Raw genomic sequence first — 26085 nt, forward strand, 5'->3', positions numbered from 1 at the left:
ATAGAAGCTGATAACCCCGAGGATAAAAACACTTACCGGTAAGATTCGATTGAGACCTAAACGCATGAACTCACTCCGCAAGTGAATCCTGAAGTCAAGTTCATCCGCAGGAATGATGAGGGCATTAACAAACTGCATGCACGCCACCTGACCAAAGAGAAAAGAATTCCGCAGCAGTTGAAAGAAAATCGTATCATTACTGCCAATTATTTTTACAATGTATACAGCAGAGATAATTTAAAGAACCAAGATGATCCCAGGTTAGATCTACAGCGAGTGAGCTGATCTCAGCCAGAGCAGTGGTAAGGGTGCTACTGTTGACCAGGAAAAGAGAAAAATCAGCCAGGGTTCCTGGACCTGACACTTCTTTGGAACAGGAGGTTCACTTGGATCATGGTTGATCAATATCTCAACACCATTGCTTTCATTTTGTAACCCTCAATATCATTGCGTAACAAAAATCTATCCATCTCAGTTTTGCAATTTCCAACTGACCCCCAGCATCAGCAGCTTTTTGAGGGAGAGTTCCAGATTTCCACTAAACTGTGTGAAGAAGTGCTTCCTAACATCACTGCTGAATGGCCTCCTTCTGTGCCGTAATGACTCTACACAATTTCAACATTATGCCCCCTTGTACTGAACTCTCCCACCAATGCAAACAAATCCTGTCTACCTACCCTATCAATCATCTCGGACACCTCAAAAAGATCACATCTTAATCTTCTATATTCAAGCGTAGTCTACGCAACTTGTCCTCATAATTTAACCCTTTTAGCCGTTCAGTAAACCCTACGGAAAATAGGCATAGGAAGCAGTCGTGCCAGGTGTGAACTGGGCTCAGCTGTGTTCCATCACATGGTCTGCCTACACTCACTGTCAAAGCTAATGGTTACTGCAGAGTTGCCAGCGCTTATGGGATCAAACTCCAGAAAAAAATAAATCAGGAGGGGCAGGAAGGCAAGTTGGACAAGGCAACAAAATACATCAATCGTTAAAACAGTTCCAGACACAGTTACTCTCAATAAGGTGGATTTTTAAAAAGGATAGGTACATTGCCGGCAAGGACGTTCCTAGCTGCCCTGATATGATGGTGGCAGGTGTTTTTCCTGAACCACTGCAATCTATTCTTTCTAGCGAGCTGATACTATTGAGGAGCTTGCCAGGGGGTTAGACGCAACCAGGCTGGTGTGGAGCTGGAAAAGTCTACCAAGTCCCTTCAAGTAGACACAGAGGTGATTTCAGGGATTTCCTCCTTTAAAATGCTGCCCCTCAGCCAAAGAGCAACAGAATGACCAGGCTTGAACGCAACTAAACCCATAGCCCATAATGAGGCTCAGAATTCAATACAACACATGCAACTGTTACGGAGAAAATATAGACTAAACCACTGTATTAACTCACTCACTCTTCGCCCATTCCCCCATCCCTACGCTGTTGGGAGAATTTCACTAGCATGAGATGTTCCACCAAAAAAGGTCCAACTGAGAAACAACAGTAAATCTGCTTAAGTCATGATGCCATAGCCTACATCTAGCAGGTCCAGATATTTGATATGTAATACCTTATTTAAAAAGGAATACAGCAATAAAAATATTTTAAAATCACAGAGATCTAAAGATGTTTGGAATATTTTTTGCCCAACAAGTTGATGATCTCCAGGATGGGTTAGATGATGGTGCCACTACACTGTCCCAGAATTTGGTGTTCATGATACATCAATACCAATATTAAACATATCCAGCAGTGTGAATCTAACAAGTTAGCACTAGTAGGCAAGATAATGTACTATTTGTATTGGCTAATATCAATAGGGAATCCTGGATGCTCAAACTTTTACCTTATCTTCAAGTATCTCCATTACTACCAGCATGCACGTGGACACACCTCGTGTGTTCCGAAATGGAATAAAAGGTGTGCTCTAAGGCTAACAGAACCAAGAGGTACTAACTTTCCATCAAAAGCAAATTTAGAACAGCGACTAAATCAGTGCAAAGCTGTTTTGTTTTTTTAAATAGACTGTATTTTTGCCTGATATTTCTTTTCATAAATATGGCTTGCCTTTAGTGGTATACTCTGTTCGATCTTCAATCCATCCAACAATGGTTTGAACCTTTCATAATCCTTCTGCTCTGCTGTCTCTGTCACTGCTTCAAGTACCTTCTCATGTCTAGAAGGGGAGAGTGTTAGCAGAAATCTGTGATAAGCAGCAGCTAATAATTCCACATTTCCAATAATCACTTTACATTGTACAGCTAACCTTTCTACTTTCAAATTCCTAACATTCACATCTTAACGCACATTTTACTGTAAGCAACACCAATTCACAAAATGGTACGCTAAAAATAAAATATTGAGTTATATGCGTGTGGAAATATTAACAGAATTAGTGGCAGTTCAATTGAGAAGCATGCGTTATGAAGCAAAATAGGTGTAATGGTTTATGTATCGATGAATTTCTGTTATTGAATGCTTGTGTAACAAATGTTGCTTTTAAAGAAGCATATGCTTACATATTCTCGGGATGTTGTAGGATACAGATAGCAGACAAGAGCTTGGCAGCATCAATCATCATGGCTGCAGCAGTAGGATCAACAGCCTTCACCAACAGCAAAATGCCATCTTCTGAATCCAGCATCATTTTTATCCCATACTGCAAAGGGAAAGTTGAAAGAAAATTATATCATCTTCCACAAGGAGGACTCATGAATAAATTAACAAAAACCTGCCAGTGATAAATTGTGCGTTTTAACAAACGGCTGACACCAGAAACATTAACAAAAACAAGAAATGCTGGATTCACTCAGCAGGTCTGGCAGCATCTGTGGAAAGAGAAGCAGAGTTAACGTTTCGGGTCAGTGTCCCTTCTTCAGAAACATTAACCTGTGTTTTCTCTTTTCAGATCGTATAGGACCCACAGTTCATATCCAAATTATTCAAAACTTGGGCAAACCTTGTCAGCTACACAGTGGAACATTTAACAAACCATAGAAAACCTGCCTATAAAATTTACATTAACTACAGGAGGGAAGGAGTATCCAAAATAAAGGTATCCTTCAGATTATTTCAAAAATAATATTTTCCAATAGGAATTCAGAGAGGGGTGGGTGGAGGAAGGAGGGCAGAAAGCACACCACCGAGTCTTTATTGCACCTCCTTTAGTAGATTTTCTCTCCCTTGTGAGCTGTCTTTAGTGTTGCTGCGGTTAGACAATGAGCATCCCTCAACTCAAGAAGGAAAAATGAAAAACTCAACGTGAGCCACAGCACTGATTAAGCAACTGAGTTCTGACACTCTAGCAAGCAAAAATGCCCCAATTCTGCATCCTCGAGTTAGTGTATGGTTGATAATACTTGTTGCTTACAGGCAATTAAACATGGTTAATGACCAGTTACATAAAATTCAACATCTTAAAAGACTGAAGTTCTATTGGGTAGATCCAACAACAATCCATCCAATGTTATTAGAACACTCACCTTGTTGTTCATAAAAGCTTTTAGGCACCTGATAATTTCATGTTGAATTTTGCAGTTCACGCTACAAGAGAGAAGAACACAATATTACTACATGTAAACAAAAGTTGCTGCTGTGCGCAATTGTGCTTTTAATCCTGTGACCAATTGTAACAGGTTAACAAACACAGATAAAGCTGCAAATACTCAGAAATTCAAGGCAACATCTGTGGGAAAACAAATGCCACTTAGGACTTTTCCTCAGAGGTTAGTATCGACCCAACTGACATCCACACATATGTCCCATAAATCTATATGGCCCATCTTTCATTTCCTTATTTGATTCACTAACAACCCTTATTGCCTTGCATCAAATTTTTGTCATTTAGTCACTCCTGTCTTCTAACCATCGCAAACTTTTTGTTCTTTTCTTACTTCTTGCTTTCCCTGCCTCTGCACTTTTTAAAACTGGTACATCTCTAACCTTTTTCCAGTTTTGATGAAAGGTCATGAACCTGAAATGTTAACTCTGCTTCTCTCTTCACAGATGCTGTACAACTCCTGCGCATTTTTATTTTTTTAATCTGCACATAACGCACCCGCCAGCATGGGCCGCTGGATATCTGGTAAGAGAGGTGTCCTGGTTAATTTTTTTTAATCCTTTCCTAACCCAACAGTTTCGAACTGTAGCATCTTAATGCGATATCAGCGAACTCAACAAAGACCAGGGTCTGCACTTGGGACCATCCCAGTCTATGTAGTTCAGTGCCACGGGAGTCAGTGTCTTTACCAAGAGAACCAGCAGGCGAGCCCCTAACCGCACTCGAAATTATTTTCAAATTTTCTCGGGCATTAATAAGTTTCTCAAAAAGGAAACCTATTGGAAAAGACATGAGATTTATTTTATTTATTTATTTATTTAGAGATACAGCACTGAAACAGGCCCTTCGGCCCACAGAGTCTGTGCCGACCAAGAACCACCCATTTATACTAACCCTACAGTAATCCCATATTCCCTACCACCTACCTATACTAGGGGCAATTTACAATGGCCAACTTATCTATCAACCTGCAAGTCTTTGGCGGTGGGAGGAAACCGGAGCACCCGGCGAAAACCCACACAGACATAGGGAGAACTTGCAAACTCCGCCCAGGCAGTACCCAGAACTGAACCCGGGTCGCTGCAGCTGTGAGGCTGCGGTGCTAACCACTGCGCCACTGTGCCGATTTCAGATTTAAAATGGGTCAATTCTGAGAGACTGAGAAACAAGGACAGACCATTTAAGTACTGTTTTTAATGCAGATACTTAATTCAAGGAGGTTAAGTTAGCATAGACCAGCTCAAGCATATTTGTGAAAATGTTGTCATTAAAAATAAAATCCTATGATTACTTTACCTTGATGTATCCAGCTGTTCATCTTGTAACACTTTCAATATATCCAATAGTGTCGCCAGCCCCTCTTTACCAAAGTTCTGCACCCAACTGTTTAAAGGAAAAACAAATATTTTATTCTATACAGTTTGCAACCACTGAAACCACAATACTAGGTTTGTTTCAAGATACTTTCTTGGGTTATGGCTCAGGAGGCTTTCCAACGCCACTCTGTGAAATCCTTATTCTTAGTTTATACTATCGCTGAAGGAAGACGGCCTGAAATATACGCAATGGCAAAGATTGCTCGTCAGTAGTTGTTGCTAGTAACAGCTTATTATCAGATGTCAGGGAATTCCCAATGTCAATTGAAGGCAACAACTCCTCAGCACTGAACCATGCCAGTGTTTCCTTGACATCAATGGGTACTGATGTATGTTCAACGAGAACCATACAAGTCATGTCAATGGATTTCTTAGGTTTACTGTTCTTGCCTTATCTTGATCTGAGTGACATTAGAAACATGCAGTAACCATTCCTTACAATTTCAAGAAATGTGAAAGGTTATAAGCAAGTAAAGCGGGGGTGGGGCAAGAGATAACAAAGGAGAAGTTGTAGATAGGACAAGGTCACAGAATAACTGACCAGAAGGTCATGGAGCAAAGGCAAACAATATGTTAATGGTGTGCTGAAAGACAAAACATTAGTAAAGATAGGGTGTTAATGGACTGAAAATTGAACAGCAGCAAGTACAAACATGAAAAAAGTGGGTAAGCAAACTGAACAAACTAAGATGAAATAAAATAAAACACACAAAAGATATATATATAAAAAAGAAAAAAGAACTAAAAATATAAGTAAAATGAGGGGCCAGTCATGCTCTGAAATTATTGAACTCAATGTTCAGTCCAGCAGGCTATAGCGTGCCTAATCGGTAAATGAGATGCAGTTCCTCGAGCTTGCGTTGATGTTCGCTGGAACACTGCAGCAATCCCAGGACAGAGATGAGAGCATGAGAGCAGGGGGGAATGTTGAAATGGCAAGCGACCGGAGGCTCGGGGTCATGCTTGCGGACTGAGCGGAGGTGTTCCGCAAAGCGGTCACCTAGTCTGCGTTTGGTCTTCCCAATGTAGAGGAGACCATGTTGTGAGCAGCGAATACAGTATACTACTACTGCTTCAGCTGAAAGGAGTGTTTGGGGCCAGGGATAATGAGGAGGTAATACACCTCCTGCAATTGCAGGGGAAGGTGTTGAGGTGGTGGGGGTAATGGAGTGGTGGGCCAGGGTGTCGCGGAGGGAATGATCCCTTCGGACTGCTGACAGGGGAAGGGAGGGGAAGATGCGTTTGGCAATGGCATCACACTGGAGGTGGCGGAAATGGCGGAGGATGATCCTTCGTATATGGAGGCTGATGGGGTGGAAAGTGAGGACAAGGGAAACCCTGTCACGGTTCTGGAAGGGAGGGGAAGGGGTGAAGGTAGAACTGCGGGAAATGGGCCGGACACGGTTGAGAGCCCCATCAACCACAATGGGGGGGGGGGGAGGGGGGGAGAATCCTCGGTTGAGGAAAAAGGAAGACATATCAGAAGCGGTGTCATGGAATGTAGCATCATCAGAGCAGATGCGTCGGAGACAGAGAAACTGGGAAAATGGAATGGAGTCCTTACAGGAGGCAGGGTGTAAAGAAGTGTAGTCGAGGTAGCTGTGGGAGTCGGTGGGCTTATAATGTATATTAGTAGACAGCCTATCCCCAGAGATGGAGACAGAGAAGTCGAGGAAGCGAAGGGAAGTGTCGGAGATGGACCGTGTAAAGGTGAGAGAAGGGTGGAAATTAGAAGAAAAGTTGATAAAGTTTTCCAGTTCGGGGCGGGAGCAGGAAACGACACTGATACAGTTATCAATGTACCTGAAAATGAGTTGGGGGAGGGGGCCTGAGTAGGACTGGAATGTTCCACATATCCCACAAAAAGACACGCATAACTAGGACCCATGCAGGTACCCATAGCAACACCTTTTACTTGAAGGAAGTGAGTGGAGTTGAAGGAGAAGTTGTTCAATGTGAGAACAAGTTCAGCCAGGCGGGGGAGGGTGGTGGTGGATGGGGATTGGTTGGGCCTCTGTTCAAGGAAGAAGCAGAGAGCCCTCAAACCGTCCTGGTGGGGGATGGAGGTGTAGAGAGATTGGACATCCATAGTGAAGAGGCAGTGGTTGGGGCCAGGAAACTGGAAATTATCAAAATGACGTAGGGCTTCAGAAGAGTCACGGATGTAGGTGGGAAGAGACTGGACCAGCGGAGAAAAGATAGAGTCAAGATGTACTGCACTGCAGATCTAAGCCAATAGTTACACCCTCCTGGTGAATGTAGAATGAAGAATATCCTGATGATGATGATGCAAGTATTAAGTACATATATTTTGGGTTCACTATTTCATATTGAAACTGCACATATACTGTTGCTTTGTGAAGTACACTAGCTCTCATGCGTTATCTGGAAATGTTCAGGTGGCTAACCTTTTTGATGAATGATACAGTGACTAGAATCAGCTATATTTAATAAGTGCAGAGGATGGCTCTTCCCAAAATCGTGACCTCTTCCACCTAGAAAGATAAGGGCAGCAGGCACATGGGAACACTATCACGTCCAAGTTTCCCACCAAGCCACACACCATCCTGACTTGGAAACATATCACTGTTCCTTCATGGCTGCTGAATAAAAATCCTGGAAGTGCCTTCCGAACAACACCGTCGTGTACCTTCAGCACATGGACTGCAGCGGTTCAAGAAGGCAGCTCACCACCACCTTCTCAAAAGCAATTAGGGATGGGCAATAAATGCTGGCCTTGCCAATGATGCTCACAACCCATGAATGAATTATAAAAAATGAAGTTTAGTGAAAAGCACCGACATGGTTTGCTCAAAGAACTTTAGAAGGCATTTTAATAATAGAACATATAAGAAGAAATTAACTAGAATCACATATTGAGATTAACCATTCTTCCAATGTCGTGTCAAAGTCAGCATTTCAACTGAATCCTCACACATGCTTTTATGAGCTGTAAATCCAGACACTGGATTTTCTTTTTAAATACACATCTCAGATGTCATACTAGATTTGACACTACACAAATTTGCTTTCAAACATAATCAATATTGAAATCATTACCTGACTGGTTTATTGCTGAGAGAAACACGCAAGGACTCCAAACAACTTAGCAGCTGGTTGTCTCGTACTCCCGACTTCAATTCTTGGATGTACATCACTGCTGATCGGGAGCTTTCCCTCTGATTTTGCCCCTAAAAGGGAAAGAATAAGTCTACATAAGAAAGACTTCACCCAGATTGAATAATTGAGGGAGGCAGAATTTAACAGCAGGACATGGTGCTACCTCTATTTTAACCTGAAGTACACAGCAACCACTTACTCATCAAGGTATCCATGGCTTTCACCGGCTGGGTTAAAAAAATGCATTGAATTGACTTGTTCGTTATTTTAAGAGGCAAACATTCTTTAAAAAAGCTGTATGACCTTAGTACATAACCAAGGATCCAAAAAATGTGCAGTCAGCTCTTGGGAAGCAAAACAGCAACCATTGGCTTTTTGATGAACTTTTGGCTCAACAGTGCAATGTTGTGCTTAGAAGGAGAGTGTAAGGCCCAATTAGGAGATGTCCTATCATTTCACAAGAGTCAACCAATCACCTTTAACTTGTGTGTATGTCCTTCAGTGAGTTGTATCATTATAAGAAAGCTATTTGTCCATGGCCAGCAATAAACTCTTACCTTCTTCGTAAAGTAATTACTGCATTAACCAAATAGTCAGCGATTCTCCCTCTACAATATCTGTGAAATGAGGTTAGTTGTTGAACTGACAGAAAGGAACAATCTGTGCTAAATTCCCCAGTACAAGCAGCTGCCCTTTTGCAAATTACCTTCCTAAAAAGGATACTCCTGTGCTCAAGGTTAGGAAGGTTAATGCTGGACAATGATTTATTTTTCCTCCAGTTTGGCACCAGTTCATAAAGGACATCATATAATTAGAATAAAGTTCTCTCTACCCTCACAATTTATCTTCATTTTAACTGTAGAGAAAATTCCCAGTGACCTTGGATGCTTCTTTCCACTCCTTTAACTAGTCATCCTATGATTCCTGAGTCAGGCCATCCCGTTCACAGCCTCCCTTTCCTCTGCAAAGTCCCTGAATGCATCGTCAGCTCTGAAATACATGCTGCCTACCTTGCTTGCACTCATTTGAATCTCTGACCCTGCCACAGCACTGAAACAGCTCTATTCAAAGTTACAAATGGCATGCTTTGTGATTCCGACTGAGAGAGTGGTGCATTATCCATCCTCAAGCTCTCTGCAACCTGTGACATCATCCATCATACTATCCTCCTCCAATCCCTCTCCTTCACTCTCCAGTTTAATTGATCTGCCCTTGCTTGGTTCTACTCTTATCTATCCAGTCATAACCTGAGCATCTCAAGCAATTACTTCTCTTTAAAAGCCTGTATTACCACCTCTGGAGACCATTCTATCCCACCTCTTCCCAAGGAGCTATCTTTGGCCTCCTCTTTTCTATTTGCCAGCTGCCACTTGATGACATCATCCAAAGGCATGGGTTCAACTTCCACATATAATTTAATGACATGCAGTTCTACTTCTTCAATGGCTCTCTCAACTCCTCCAATGTTTGCGTTGTCAGACTGCATCTGATCTTGGATGAACTGCTATTTCCTCCAGTCAAACACTGGGAAGAATTAATTAATCGTTTTCAGTCTCCCTTGACAAATTCTGTCCCTTTCCCATTGTTACAGGCTGAGCCTGACTGTTCACAATCTTGGTGTACTAATCAACCGACCCTGAAATAAGCTTCTGATGACATATTTTCTCCAGCGGAAAGATCAACTACTTTCACCTCATCCTATCAGCTCCACATACTCAGAACCACAGAATTTTTACAATGCAGAAGGTGCCATTCAGAGAGATTGAGCAGTTTAGGCCTTTACTCTCTGGAGTTTAGAAGAATGAGAGGAGATCTAATTGAAGTATATAAGATGATTAAGGGGATTGACAAAGTAGACATAGAGAGGATGTTTTCTCTTGTCGGGCAATCTAGAACGAGAGGTCACAGTTTTAGGATAAGGGGTAGCAGATTTAAAACAGAGATGAGGAGAAACTACTTCTCTCAAAGGGTCGTGAATCTGTGGAGTTCACTACCCTAGAGTGCGGTGGAAGCCAGGACATTGGGTAAATTTGAGGAGATAGACAGATTTTTAATTAGAAATGGGTTGAAGGGTTATGGAGAACGTGCAGGAAAGTGGAGTTGAGGCCAAGATGAGATCAGCCATGATCGTAGTGAATGGCGGAACAGGCTCAAGGGGCTGAATTGCCTACTCCTGCTCCTAGTTCTTATGTTATGTTCAGCCCATCATGTCTGCACCGGATCTTCAGAAAAGCAATTCACTCAGTTCCATTCCCCTGCCTTCTCCCTGTAACCCTGCACATTCTTCCTTCTCATATAACAGTCTAATTCCCTTCTGAATGCTTCAATTGAACCTGCCACCACCATATTCTCAGGTAGCGCATTCCAGACCTTAGCCACTCGCTGCGTGAAAAAGTTTATCTTCATGTCACTTTTGCTTCTCTTACCAAATACTTTAAATCTGTGCCCTCTCGTTCTCGATCCTTTCATGAGTGGGAACAGTTTCTCCCTATCTACGCTGCCCAGACCCCTCAGGATTTTGAATACCTCTATCAAATCACCTATCAGCCTTCTGTTCTCCAAGGAAAACAGTCCCAACTTCCCATGTCACCTCTGGGCCCAGCTATCCCAATGTTTCACCCTCTGTAAAATTTAGTTCCTCCAAAACTCTGCTGCCCATATCCTATCCTACACCAAATCCCAATCACTCATTGCTGCTGCCCTCGCTGACCAACATTGGATCCTGTTTCAATGCCTTCCACTTAAAATTCTCATCCTCCTGTTGAAATTGCTTCATAGCCTCACTGGTTGCTATATCTGTAACTTACTTCAGCCCTACAACCTCTCCCCAGAACTCACTGGTCCACTGACTTTGGCATTCTGTATCGACCAATACACCACCCCCAGCCCCCCACCGACACACACATCAGTCCATAATTAACAATCATACCCTCAGCAACTCTAGAATTCACTCCCTAAAGCTGCTTGCCTCTCCATCTCCTTCGCCTCATTTGAGACCATCCTTGAAATCCATCTATTGACCAAACCTTTTGGTCGGCCTTCACATCTCCTGCTTTGACTCGACAATTTTTCTTTGATCTGTGAAGCACCTTGACATGCTTTCCTTTTTAAAAAGTGATAATAAATAGATATCATATCTTTCAGACAGATGTCAATTAATTATTAGTGTAATTGTAGGACTCAATGCAACAAGACCTTCTGCCAAGCAATTAAATGATAATTGGTCTGCAGGACTAATAGGTCACAAAATGGTAATGAACTAACAAGCTCTGTGGGAACATGCCCTAAAATCCATATATTTCACAAATATTAACTGCTTCACAAATTGAAACAGGTCTGTAGAAAACGTTTTTTTTTAATTTGTTCTTGGAATGTGAGTGTCACTGGTAAGGCCAGCATTTATTGTCCATTGTCTAATTGCCCTTGAGAAGATGGTGGTGAGCCACTTTCTTGAACCGCTGTAATACATGTATAGGTACACCCACTGTGCATATTCTGTGGCAGTGTGATACAACTGAATGGTTTGCTAAGCCATTTCAGAGGGCAGTTAACAGTTAATGTTGCTGGAGTACTAGATCAGGCCTCTGGATTTCTAGTCCAGTAACATAACCACTATGGTACCATCTCCTGAATACATTACAGAGTGCAAGAAAAAAAGGATCTCAAAGTGCATTTAAATGAAATTATGACATTAATCCCCCATGTCTTGAAATTGGAATCGACAAAACCTCTCAAGTTCGGTCGGAATAGTACAGTACTTACTGCTTTGGAGGTATGCATGTACTGTGAAACCATTTCTCTCTTTATCATCATATCTTTGTTTCTCAATGGTTGTTGCTTTTCTTCATTCAAATTCATGTCAAGCTATCAAAGGATAAAGAATAAACATCAGGAATTTACTTCTTGAATGGAGATTAGTGGTTGTGGTTATTGCTATCTTACAACTATTTCTCCTGACGACCCACATTCATAAATCCCTCCCTAATCTACTGCAGCTTTATAGTCCTAAAAAAACTAGAGAAGAGGAAAAAAGCCTTTCGCTTTTCAAACATCTAAGTTCATTTCCTGAAGGTTCTGAATCACCTTGAGGTACAGTTCCATAGGGCTGACTTCCCCTCCATTGTCCAAGGGGCCACTACTTGTGTGAATCTAGACATGAGAATGCTTATTCAACTGCAGGAGTATCACTTCTGAGCTTAAACAGAATCTACAGCACAGAAACAGGCCATTTGACCCAACAGGTCTATGCCAGTGTTTATGCTCCATGTAAACTGCCTCCCACTCTTCTTCATCCAACCCTGTCAGCACAACATTCTATTCCTTTCTCCCTCATATGCTCATCTAGCTTCCCATTAAATGCATTTGCCTCAACTGGTGGTAGTGAGTTCCACATTCTAACTATCTAAAGCAAATCCGAGCACATCGGATTTAGAGTTATTTGTCAAGTAACAATATTTTTATACAATAAATTGAAGAACTGTTACAAGGTTTGGCCTGCATAATACTCCTGGTCTTACCAGGCCCAAAAAAGGGATGGGACCCAAGAGTTATGTGGCTCAGTTGTATGCTAGATTACCTAAGTAACCACCAGGCTGTCTAAGCCAATCAAATGGTATTGTTTCCAAGTGAGAAGAAGCTGAATTCTAGAATACTAGTAATTTGTAACTCAACTTTTCTTGCAATATAAATTACTATTCCATTTTATTAAAAAGGATGCTCTGCAACTTTATATAAAATATAAATTCTGGGTACTGCCTGTGTGGAGTTTGCAAGTTCTCCGTGTCTGTGTGGGTTTTCTCCGGGTGCTCCGGTTTCCTCCCACAAGCCAAAAGACTTGCAGGTTGGTAGGTAAATTGGCCATTATAAATTGTCACTAGTATAAGTAGGTGGTAGGGAAATATAGGGACAGGTGGGGATGTTTGGTAGGAATATGGGATTAGTGTAGGATTAGTATAAATGGGTGGTTGATGGTCGGCACAGACTCGGTGGGCTGAAGGGCCTGTTTCAGTGCTGTATCTCTAATCTAATCTAATCTAATATAATATGAACATGTGAAATCTGGCAGCCGATACTTGCCACCAGGCTCCAAAAATCACAGAGTAAACTGAATAAAAGGTCTAACCAATTTCAGGGGGAATGAAAATCTGGGAGATCCCTCCTCAATGCCACAAGTCAATGTGGAACTCACTACCACAGGGAGTCGTTGAATCAAATAGCTTAAATGCCTTTAAAGAGAAGCTAGACAAGTAGATGAGTGAGCAGGGAAGAGAGGGTTACGATGATAAATTTAGATAAGGCTCGAGTGCAGCATTAACATTGGCAAGGACTGATTGGGCCAAATGGCCTGTTTTTGTGCCACATATTTCCTACGAAATGTTATGTAATTGATAAACTTCAGGAAAGCATCATGAATCATGACAAGGAGAACTTAACTAGATGCCTCCCCAAATACATCACAATATCCTGGTCACTCACAAGCCGATCGATTCAGAATTTTGCAAATGCACAAGTTTTTCAGCATGCGGAGAGGGAAAAGGCAGGTTAATGTTTCAAGTAGGGAAGCCTTTGTTGAAACTCTGTCTCTACCTTAAATGCCGACCAGTCTTTTCTTTCATCGCATGCTGAATTACCTGCTGCACATCTCCAGTATTTTATACTTTATTTCAAATTTGCAGCATGTTTCAAGGTTTTAATCCATTCAATATTAAGTTGTGAAAGGCTGAAAGGTAAAGCACCTACCAACATCTGCTCAAACAGGTCCAGCACCTCTTTGTCAGACAATGAGGTCAGGGCAGAATGGGTTTCATAAATTGGTGTTGACGGGCGTCTTGAGTGAGCATTCGGTTTTTCCTTCTTCCGTATGCTGGTGAACCGTTCTAGCTGCAAGGCAGGACCAGAAAAGAATTAAACATACTGTAGTTCCCCATAGCGTTTCACAAGTATATCTTTTACAGTAAAATTTGGGTCTAGCTGGGTAATCACTAGCAGATCTGTGGAGCACTTTCCTGCTTGCTTATTGGTTCAGCTTGCTTTTGGCCTTAGACAGCACCTTCCAAACCCGCAACCTCTACCAACTAGAAGGACAAAGGCAGCAAATGCATGGCAACAGCACCACCTGCAAGTTCCCCTCCAAGTCACACAGCATCCTGACTTGGAACTATATCACCGTTCCTTAACCATCGTGTGTCAAAATCCTGGAATTCCCTTCCTAACAGCACTGTGGGTATACCTACCCCACATGGACTGCAGCAGTTCAAAAAGGCAGCTCACCACCACCTTCTCAAGGGCAATTAGGGATGGGCAATAAATGCTGGCCTAGCCAGTGACGGCCACATCCCGTGAACGATTTTTTTAAAAAGTGAATAACAGTCTTTAAAAAAAAATTATACCATACAAACCCTTTTCCCCAACTGCAGTCCGCAAAATAAAAATTCTACACAATCCAGAAAAAGAAAATGTGAAGCACAACTGCCATGACACATCCTTACCCTAACCAACTATATACCCCTAAAAAAACGTTTCCAACACTACAAAACAACTTATATTTATATAGCGCCTTTAATGTAATAAACTGTTGCAAGCCTCTTCACTGAAGGATGATATAAAAAATATGACAGTAAGCCACAAAAGGTGCTTTCAGCCAGATGACTAAAAGCTTGGTCAAAGAGGCAAGCTTTAAGGAGCATCTTAAAGGAAGAAAGCGAGGTAGAGGCAGGAGAGGTATAAGGGAAGGAATTCCAGAGCTTAGGGCCTTGGTAGCGAAGGCATGGCCGCCAACAGTGCAGCGATTAAATTTGGGATGTTCAAGAAGCCATAATTAGAGGAGTACCGATATCTCAGTGGATTGTGGGGCTGCAGGAGATTACAGAGATAGGGAGGGGCAAGCCCATGGAGGAATTTGGAACAAGGTTGAGAATTTTAATATCAAGACATTGCTTGACCGGGAGCCAATGCAGGTCAGTAAGCACAGGGGTTATAGGTGAAAGGAATGTGCTGCAAGTTAAGACATGGGCAGCAAAGTTTTGGATGACCTCAAGTTTATGGAAGGTAGAATGTGGGAAACCAGCCAGGAGTGCATTGGAATAGTCAAGTCTAGAGGTGTACCTACCCCACATGAATGAATGAGGGTTTCAGCAGCTGGTGAGCTGAGACAGGAGTGAAGTCGGGCGATGTTACGGAGGTGGAAATACAAGGTCTCAGTACTGGCGCAAATATGTGGTCAGGAGCTTATCTCAGGGTCAAATATGACACCATGGTTGCAAACAGGCTGGTTTAGTCTCAGACCGTTACCTGGGAGAGGAATGGAGTCAGTAGCTAGGGAATGGAGTTTGGAGCAAAGACCGAAAACAATGGCTTCAGTATTCCCAGTATTTAATTGCAGGAAATTTCTGCACATCCAGTACAGAATGTTGGATAGCAGTCTAATAATTTTGCAACAGTGCAGGAGTCAAAGAGGTGGTGGTCAGGTACAGCTGATTATGATCAGCATACATGTGAAAACTAATACTGTGCTTTTGGATGACGACACCGAGAGGCAACATGTAGATGAGAAACAGGATGGGGCCAAGGATCGATCCTTGGAGGACACCAGAGGTAATGGTGTGGAAGCAAGAAGAGAAGCCATTGCAAGTCATACTCTGGCTTTCATTAGATAGCTAAGAATAGAACCAGGTGATAGCAGTCCCACCCAGTTGGATGATAGTGGAGAGGTGCTGGAGGAAGGTGGTGTGGTCAACTGTGTCAAAGGCTGCAGACTGGTCGAGAAGGACGAGGAGAAATGGCTTACATTTGTCACAGTCACATAGGGCATCAATTGTGACTTTGGTAACAGCCGTCTTAGTACTGAGGCAGGGGCGGAAACATGATTGGAGGGATTCAAACATGGAGTGCCGGGTAAGATGGTCATGGATTTGGGAGGCAACAACACATTCAACAGCTTTGGGGAGGAGAAGAGGGTTGGAAATAGAATGGCAGTTTGCAAGGACTGTGGGGTAATGGTTTGGTTTTTTGAAGTGAGGTGTGATGGCAGCAGATTTAAAGGAGAGGGGAAAAACACCTGAAGAGAACGGTTAACAATATCGACTAACACAGGGACCAGGAGGGGAAGTTGGATGGTTAGCAGGAGAGCAGTAATAGAGTCGAGGGAGCAGGAAAAAGCACAAAATAAATCTGGAAAAAGTCAACCTTAATTATCCCAGCTTCCAACTGCCATAACGTTCCTGTGTTATGGTCTGACCCACCTTTTCTTTAACACACCAACCTGTCCAGCTCAGGCCTGTGTTGAGCAATACGTGCCAGAAAGCACATGAAAAAGGAAACTGATATTCCTTCTTCAGACTGGCTGCCTTTTGCTCCCGTGCGAGGAAAGTGATATACCAAATAAAATGTTCCCAGATCACACGCCCACCCCAAGGCCGGAATTTTACACCCACTGTGGGAGCAGGCTGGAGGCGGGAGGGGTGTAAAATTGACTGGGAGGCGGGGGGGTTGCCGTTCCTGTTGTCTTCCTGCCCCCACTGCAATTTTACGATCAGCGTGGGAGGTGAAAAACAGCTCACCCGCACCAGGCCAATTAAAGCCCTTAAGTGGCCAATCACTTGCCACTTAAGGGCCTCTTCCCACCGCCACTGGTATTTTACCAACAGTGGCCAGGAATATCAGTGACTGAGGAGGCCACCTGGTAATACCAGGCGCCCTCCTGATCGTGAGCATTGTGCCTCATGGAGTGCACCCACAGCAGCACAAGCAGCTCCCGCTGGAGCACCTCCCCCTGCCCTCCGCCTCGCCGCGGCCCAGCCAATTGTTCCCGGTGAGGCCCCATACACTTGCCTCCTCCATTGCTGCTCCTCTCGCTGGGTGCAGTCCCGCAGTGCCCACCACTCCTGGTGGCACCGTGGGACTGAAGATCTGCCAGCCCACTGATTGGCTGGTAGCTCTTGGGGGCAGGACCTCCTGCCTCAGAGAAGCGGAAGTCCTGCCCGAGGCCAATTAAGGACCTAGGCCCCGTAAAATTATGACCTGGCGGAGGCGGGTTTGCCCCCAACTTTTTGGCCGTTGGGTGGGACCTCCGACCTGACGCAAAATTTTTGCTCAGGTCATCCCAGATCTCTCTCTCTCTCGCTGGACTAGAAAAAGTATGACTGTGTAAAAAAAAAACATAACAGAAAACAGAGAGTAGGAGTTAAGAGTCGCTACTTAAACTGGCAAAAGGTGGGAACAGGTGTTCCACAAGTATTGGTGCTGGGACTGTTGTTCACAATTTATATAATGACAAATAATAACATGCATGGTTGAGCACAGACAGAAGGGCCGAGTGGATAATCCATCTCGGCCTCCTCCAGAGTCCCCCAACATAACAGATGACAGTCTTCAGCCAATTCGATTCACTCCATGTTATATCAAGTCACACAAATGCCTAGAATAACCAGGCAGGTGAAACAAATTTGACAGAGCCAGTGAGCATCTGTTCTTGAAAAGGATGAGTGGCAACTTCACACCACAAACTTGAACAGTGCCATGATAGTGTCTCTGTAGCTTTCTGATGAATAACAATCTGCTCACCAGGGCAGGGGAGGGGAAAGTGCAGTTATGCTGGGGTCAGATCTAAAGGACGCAGACAACTTGATGACAAAAGGAACAGATTCTCCATTTGTTTTGATAAAACTAGTGAAACTCTTACTGTGGTATTCGAGAGATGCAGTGTATTTTATTTCTTCGTTTCATGGGAGGTGGGCGTCGCTGGCTAGGCCAGCATTTATTGCCCATTCCTAATTGCCCTTGAGAAGGTGGTTGTGAGATGCCTTTTTGAACTGCTGTATTCCATGTGCGGTAGGTAAATCCACAGTGCTGTTAGGAAAGGAGTTCCAGGATTCTGACCCAGCGACAGTGGAGGAACGGCGATATAGTTCCAAGTCAAGATGGTGTGCAACTTGCAGGTGGTGGTGTTCCTATGCATTTGCTGCCCTGTCCTTCTCGGTGGTAGAGGTTGCGCGTTTGGAAGGTGCTGCCTGAGTAGCCTTGGTGCCTTGCTGCAGTGCATCTTGTAGATGGTACACACTGCTGCCACTGTGCCTCGTGGTAGAGGGAGTGAATGTTTGTGGACTGGGTGCCAATCAAGTGGGCCGCTTTGTCCTGGAAGGTGTCGAGCTTCTTGAGTGTTGTTGGAACTGCACCCACCCAGGCAAGTGGAGAGTATTCCATCACACTCCTGACTTGTAGATGGACAGGTTTTGGGGAGTCAGGAGGTGAGTTACTCGCCGCAGGATTCCTAGCCTCTGAGCTGCTCTGGTAGCCATGGTATTTATATGGCTACTCCAGTTCAGTTTCTCATCAATGGTAACCCCAAGGATGTTGGTAGTGGGGGATTCAGCAATCGTAATGCTGTTGAATGTCAAGGGGAGATGGTTAGATTCTCTCTTGTTGGAGATGGTCATTGCCTGGCACCTGTGTGGGGCGAATGTTACTTGCCACTTATCAGCCCAAGCCGGATGTTGTCCAGGTCGTGCTGCATTTCTACACAGACTGCTTCAGTATCTGAGGAGTTGTGAATGGTGCTGAACATCGTGCAATCATCAGCAAACATCCCCACTTCTGACCTTATGACTGATGGAAGGTCATTGATGAAGCAGCTGAAGATGGTTGGCCCGAGGACACTACCCCGAGGGACTCCTGCAGTGATGTCCTGGAGCTCAGATGATTGAACTCCAACAACCACAACCATCTTCCTTTTTGTTAGGCATGATTCCAACCAGGGCAGAGTTTTCCCCCAATTCCCACTGACTCCAGCTTTGCTAGGACAAATGCTGCCTTGATATCAAGGGCAGTCACGCTCACCTCACCTCGAGTTCAGCTCTTTTGTCCATGTTTGAACCAAAGCTATAATGAGGTCAGGAGCTGAGTGGCCCTGGCAGAACCCAAACTGAGCGACACTATGCAGGTTTTTGCTAAACAACTGCTGCCTGATAGCACTTCAATGACACCTTCCATCACTTTACTAATTATCGAGAGTTGACTGATAGGGCAGTAATTGTCCGGGTGGGACATTTCCTGTTTTGTGTGTGCAGGACATACCTGGGCAATTTTCCACATTGCAGGGTAGATGCCAGTATTGTAGCTGTACTGGAACAGCTTGGCTAGGGGCGCGGCAAGTACTGGAGCACAGGGTTTCAGTACTATTGCCGGAATGTTGCCAGGGCCCATAGCCTTTGCAGCATCCAGTGTTTTCAGTAATTTCTTGATATCATGCAGAGTGACCGCATTGACTGAAGACTGGCATCTGCGATGCTGGGGACTTCAGGAGGAGGCAGAGATGGATCATCCACTCAGCACTTCTGCTGAAGATTGTTGCAAATGATTCAGCCTCATCTTTTGTGCTGATGTGCTGGGCTCCCCATCGAGGATGGGGATATTTGTGGAGCCACCTCCTCCTGTTAGCTGTTTAATTGCCCACCGCCATTCATGACCGGATGTGGCAGGACTGCACAGCTTAGACTTGATCCATTGGTTGTGGGATTTAGCATGCCCTGTCTATCGCATGCTGCTTATGTTGTATGACATGCAAGCAGTCCTGGGTTGTAGCTTCACCAGGTTGATACCTCATTTTGAGGTATGCCTGGTGCTGCTCCTGGCATGTTAAGCAGGCAGATGTCCAGTCACCAAAATGAGGCAGCAAATGAGAGTCTCTGATCCACAACTGTTTTACAGGCAATTCATAGTTCAGTCCAAACATCAGTTCCCACGCTTTCCTTCTGGACCAACTCTCTGTCCAGAGGCAACTCCCCAACTGGGCAAAAACCCAGCCCTTAAATACAAAACTATAATGAGCATCACCTGCTCTCCATTAACACTGAAATGAGTCCTGCTTAATTAAAGGGACCAGCATTTTCAATATTGTCATGGCATGTCCTCCTGCACTCTTCATTGAACCAGGGTTGATCCCCCGGCTTGCTGGTAATGATAGAGTGGGGGATATGCCGGGCCATGAGGTTACAGATTGTGGTTGAGTACAATTCTGCTGATGCTGATGGTCCACAGCGCCTCATGGATGTCCAGTTTTGCATTGCTAGATCTGTTCGAAATCTATCCCATTTAGCACGATGGTAGTTCCACACAACACGATGGAGGGTATCCTCAATGTGACGAAGGGACTTCGTCTCCACAAGGACTGTGCAGTGGGCACTCCTACCAATATAGTCATGGACAGATGCATTTGCGGCAGGCAGATTGGTGAGAATGAGGTCAAGTATGTTTTTCCCTCACCACTTGCCACAGACCCAGTCTAGCAGCTATGTCCTTTAGGACTCGGCCAGCTCGGTCAGTAGTGGTGCTACCGAGCCACTCTTGGTGATGGCATTGAAGTCCCCCACCCAGAGTACATTCTGCGCCCTTGCCACCCTCAGTGCATCCTCCAAGTCATGTTCAACATGAAGGAGCACTGATTCATCAGCTAAGAGGGGGCAGTAGGTGATAATCAGCAGGAGGTTTCCTTGCCCATGTATGGTAGAAGCTCAGGATATGTTATATACAGAAATGAAGAGATCAGGTAGAAAACAAATTTGGAAGGAATTAATGAACTGAGAGATGCACACTCAGGACCTGTTATACAGCTGATTATAAAAATATCTATTATACATTGAAAACAGGTGGGCTACAATATTCCATTTCAAAATTCATGAAGAATTCCTACGGGAGGATTGCCAAGAAATAGTAAGCATTATGGATTTTGGGGAGGATAGCAAAATGGATTAAAATTGGTTAGCAGGAAGAAAGAGGGAAAGTAGAAGCTGGGGTGCTTTTCCAGAGGGTTGGAATGTAGTGGTGTTCCACAAGCTTCTGTTCCGAGGCCACTTAAAATGTGTATATAGGCCTAAAGGGAGTGCTGTGGGGATATGCAGAAAACACCAAAATGAGAGGCAGTTAATTCTTTAGAAAGAAGCCTTTAGAAGACCAAAGCAATCTGTGAAGGCATATCGATAAGATGGAGGAATGGGTCAAACAGTGACGGATGGAATTCAAATTGCACAGAATAGGAAGTAACTTTGTGACATGTACTGGTACTTGGTTGGGAGGTAGGAGACTGAGCATAGGGAATAAAAGGGACATTTTGGTATGGGCAGGATGTGATAAGTTCCCCAGGGATCTGCACGGTAGCCTCAGTTTTTCACCACATAACTGAATGACTTGGATGAAGAGAGTTGCATATCCAAGTTTGCACGTTCTTTTTTATTCGTTCCTGGGATGTGGACATCGCTGGCTAGGCCAGCATTTATTGCCCATCCCTAATAAGTTGACAAGTTATCAGGCTTAGAAAGTTGTGTAAATAGATGCAGCAACTTACAAAGGGATATAAATGGGTCAAGACTGCGGGCAACACAGTGACATATGGAGTTCACTTTGGATTCAAAAACACAAATCGGACTATCATTGCTGTGGAGGAGCAGAGAGGACAGGGGATCATAGATTGGCTTCCTTTGTGTTACAACCATTCAGCCGGTCGAGTTAATAATGGTCTCTGCATCACACCCTGGGGGTCACCACTGACCAGAAACTTAACTGGACCAGTCATATAAATACTGTGGCTACAACAGCAGGTCAGAGGCTGGGAATTCTGTGGCTAGTAACTCACCTCCTGACTCTCCAAAGCCTGTCCACAAGGCACAAGTCAGGAGTGTGATGGGATACTCTCCACTTGCCTGGATGGGTGCAACTCCAACAACATTCAAGAAGCTCGACACCATCCAAGACAAAGAAGCACACTTGATCGGCATCCCTCCATCACTGGCACACAGTGGCAGCAGTGCGAACCATCTACAAGATGCACTGCAGCAACTTGCCAAAGCTCCTTCGATAAGACCTTACAAACCTGCAATCTCCATCACCTGGAAGGATAAGGGCAGTAGATGCATGGGAACACTACCACCTGCAAGTTCCCCTCCAAGCCACACATCATCCTGACTTGGAAATATACCTCCATTCCTTCACTGTCAAAACCCTGGAACTCCCTCCCTAACAGTACAGTGGGTGGGTGTACCTTCACTACATGGAATGTAGTGGTTCAAGAAAGCTGCTCACCATCACCTTATCAAGGCCAATTAGGGTTGGGAAATAAATGCTGGCCTTGCCAGTGATGCTCACATCACAAGGACAAGTTTTTTGTTAAAAAAAAAGTCCCACTCCTCCACCTTCTCCCCACAGCTCTGCAAATTTTTTCCCTTCAGATAATCATCCAATTATCTTTTGAAAGCCATGATTGAATCTGCCTCCACCACAATCTTAGGGAGTGCTTTCCAGATTCTAACCACTTGCTGCATTAAAAAAAAATTTCCTCATGTCGCCTTTGGTTCTTTTGCCATTCACCTTAAATCGATAACCTCTGGTTCTCCACCCTTCTGCCAATGGGAACAGTTTCTCCCTATATACCTTGTCCAGATCCCTCATGATATTGAGCACCTTTATCAAATTTCTTCTCAAACTGCTCTTCTCTAAGGAGATCAGCCCCAGCCTCTCCAATCTATCCACGTATCTGAAGTCCATCATCCCTGGAACCATTCTCATGAATCTTTTCTGCACCCTCTCTAATGCCTTCACATCCTTCCTAAAGTGTGTCCAGAACTGGACACAATACTCCAGTTGAGGCCAAACCAGTGTTTTATACAGGTTCACCATAAATTCCTTACTTTTGTACTTTATGCCTCTATTTACAAAGTCTAGGATCCCGTATGTCTTATTAAACACTTTCTCAACCTTTCTCAAGTGTCCCGCAACCTTAAACACTTTGTGTACATACTCACCCAGCCCCATCCTCCAGGTCCCTCTGTTCCTGCACTCTTTTAGAATTATATCCTTAATTTTATCTTTCATAATTTCATATCTCTCCTTGTTCTTCCTTCCGAAATGTATCACTTTACACATCTCTGCATTAAATTTCATTTGCCACATGTCCGCCCATTCCACCAGCCTGTCTATGCACTCGAAGTCTGTCACTATCCTCCTCACAGTTCACAATACTTCCAAGTATTTCAAAATTTGGGGCTCTATATATACACAAATTAAAAGCAGGTGCATTTGTACAAGAAGTAATCAAAACGTTAATGGAATATTGGCCTTTATCTCAAGGTTAGAATAGAGAAGGTAATGCTTCAGTAGTATATAGCCTTGGTCCGATCCCATTTGGAATACTGTGTTCAACATTTGGGCACAGCACCTCAGAAAGGATATACAGGCCTTGGAGGGGGTACAGCACAGAGTCATCAAAATTATGCCAGGGTTTAAGAGGCATAATGCCTCATATCGTCAGGATGTGTAAACTTGGCTCGTATTCTCTTGAATTTATAAGGCTAAGAGGTGATCTAATGATAAAGAGATTCAACAGCATAAAAACAGAGAAACTATTACCTCTGGTGCAGGAATCTAGAACAAGGGAGCAAAATGTTAAAATTAGAGCTAGGTCATTTAGGAGTGAAATCAGGAAGCACTTTTTCACACAAAGGGTTACCGAAATCTGTAGCTCTCAAAAGGCTGTGAATGCTTGGACAATTCAGATTTTCAAGGTTGAGACTGAGATTTTTGGTAGGTGAAGGAACCAAGATACCAAGGGGTGTGGGGAAAAGTCAGGTCAATTGAGATAGGGTAGAGGTCAGACATTGTCTTCCAGAATGATGGAATAAGCTCAGGGGGCAGAATGGCCTACTTCTGGTCCTATGTGGAGGGTAAATCTGATGCAGACTGTTTCCCCTTTGTAACTTAACTACAAAATCTGCTCTTCTGGACTATTCTGTTACAAAGCTGGCCATAATTCCCTGCAATACCCATCAAGCCTATAAGTGGTACTGTGATAGAGATGTTCAATCTTAATGTGGAATTCTCTTCTCCAGAGAGCAGTGGAGGCAGGGTCATTGGATATATTTAAGGCTGAGGGCTACGGTCCCCGGAAGTGCAGAAGGTTTTAGTTTAGGCAGGCATCAAGATAGGCACAGGCTTGGAGGGCCGAATGGCCTGTTCCTATGCTGTACTGTTCTTTGAGTTAGATAGATTCTTGATTAACAAGGGAGTCAAAGGGTATTGGGGTAGACAGGAAAGTAGAGTTGAGGCCACAATCAGATCAGCCATGATCTTATCAAATGGCAGAGCAGGCTTGAGGGGCTGAATGGCCTACTCCTGCTCCTAATTCGTGTGTTTGTATGCAAGCTTTGCTATTGGCAGTGCAACAACATCCAGTCTCTGGAGGAAATCAGAAAAATCTGTGCAGCCACCTGTCTGCTCATTTAAAAATAATCAAGGCCTCTTCAAGTAGAAATGCTTTCAAGGAACAGGTGACTGAGGACATATAGTTCCCAAAGCTCTCCACCACTGGGGTTTTTCCTCCCTATTAGTCTGTTGTAGACTAATTCATAGATTGAGTGAATTAAAAAAATTCTTGGGATGTGAGCTTCGCTGACATTTATTGACCATTCCAACTGCCATTTCAGAGGGCAGTTAAGAGTCAGCCACATTGCTGGTGTCACATGTAGGCCAGATAGGGTAAGGACGGCAGATTTCCTTGACTGAAGGACATTAGTGAACCAGATGGGTTTTACAACAATCCGGTAGTGTCATGGCCACTTCTAATGAGACAAGCTTTATTTTATTTTATTCCAGATTTAATAATTAATTGAATTTAAAACTTCCCCAGCTGCCATGATGGGATTTGAACTCATGTCTCCAGACCATTAGTTCAAACTTCTGGATTGCTAGCCCAGTAACATTACCACTATATTACCATTCTTGTTACGACCATCACTTTACTGATGAGAGAGAGTAGACTGATAGGCGGTAATTGGCTGGGTTGGACTTGTCCTGCTTTTTGTGTACAGGGCATACCTGGGCAATTTTCCACATTAGTCAAAGAACAGGCACAATGGGCCGAATGGCCTCCTTTTGTGCCATTTGAATCCACAATCAAATGTTAGAAAAATTCAGGGCCTCCTTTTTTGAAAAATTGGAACCATAGTTTCAACCAAAGCACCCCAAGGTGTTTTTCCTATCCACATCCCCAGCTGAGGGACTTTTTCAACCTCCCGTTCCTCACCCACTTCATTTATTGAGGTACTTTCCCATTCCACCACCCTACTGAGGTACTTTTCCAACTACTCCCAACTGTGGTAGTTTTCCCCCAACCCTTCTGACCCTTTTCCCCCATAACGCTCCCACTCCACTCCCTCTGCTCCAACTCCCCCTCCCCCCCAATCCTGCTTGAACTAAAAGCAACACATCGTCTTAACCACCTGTGTGTGCAATGAAATCAATTAGTTTATATATAAAAAATCAAGAAAATATCATGAACAATAAGAGCTCCATGCTCCACGATACAGATTTTACACTATTTATCGACATTCTGCAGTTGATCACAGAAGTAAAAACAGATCAAGTCTTCACAAAATAGTATTTCATACAACAGTAATTTAAGAGTTATAAAAAACATGAGTGTACAGCAAAGAGCAGTGTAAAATAAAAACATGCAAGATGCTTACCTCATCGGGAATCAGCTTCTTAAAAGTCTATAGGTGGAAGTAAATAGAAAGAGAAATAGATAAGTATCAGTCCACCACCAAAGGGGAAAAAAACACCTTAGAAAACACCCAAGAAACACTTCTGCAAAGATGGCACCATCACCCGATCAGCAGCTTTAATCCAATCACTCGTCATCAGTATAATTAGCATTTTGGCACCAATACACAATTAGTGGGACAGGCAGAGAAAAAGGGAGCACCTTTGTATATTTTAATTCAGCCCCCTCACAATTTAGCCAACCATCGGGAACCATTCAGGAAACAGGAGCAGGCCATTCAGCCCCTCAAATCTCCTCCACCATTCAACATAATGGCTGACTTGTATCTCAACTCCATTCACCTACCTGGGCTTTTGTAACCTAGTCTATTAATTGAGCTTTTTGTGGGAGAGTGTTCCACATTTCTACCATCCTTTGCATGAAGAAGTGTTTCCTAACTGTTCCCCTGAAAGGCCTGGCTCTGATTTTAAGGTTATGTCCCCTTTTCCTAGACT

At 43.7% G+C, this 26085-nt stretch overlaps 1 protein-coding gene across 1 annotated transcript in view; it reads right to left on the reverse strand.

Annotated features, from left to right (window-relative positions):
- The window catches only part of LOC137376080 (protein diaphanous homolog 1-like), a 443374-nt gene that overhangs the window by 310704 nt on the left and 106585 nt on the right, over positions 1 to 26085 (reverse strand). The window contains exons 2-10 of the mRNA XM_068044098.1: positions 25554 to 25580; positions 13786 to 13926; positions 11809 to 11910; positions 7987 to 8117; positions 4847 to 4933; positions 3474 to 3534; positions 2511 to 2650; positions 2059 to 2167; positions 37 to 147 (exon numbers count right to left, since the gene is read on the reverse strand). Of these exons, the coding sequence (XP_067900199.1) occupies positions 37 to 147; positions 2059 to 2167; positions 2511 to 2650; positions 3474 to 3534; positions 4847 to 4933; positions 7987 to 8117; positions 11809 to 11910; positions 13786 to 13926; positions 25554 to 25580 (909 nt within the window). The remainder of the gene's footprint in view (positions 1 to 36; positions 148 to 2058; positions 2168 to 2510; positions 2651 to 3473; positions 3535 to 4846; positions 4934 to 7986; positions 8118 to 11808; positions 11911 to 13785; positions 13927 to 25553; positions 25581 to 26085) is intronic.

Source organism: Heterodontus francisci, chromosome 12 (assembly GCF_036365525.1).
Source record: "Heterodontus francisci isolate sHetFra1 chromosome 12, sHetFra1.hap1, whole genome shotgun sequence".
In the NCBI taxonomy this organism is placed as follows: domain Eukaryota; kingdom Metazoa; phylum Chordata; class Chondrichthyes; order Heterodontiformes; family Heterodontidae; genus Heterodontus; species Heterodontus francisci.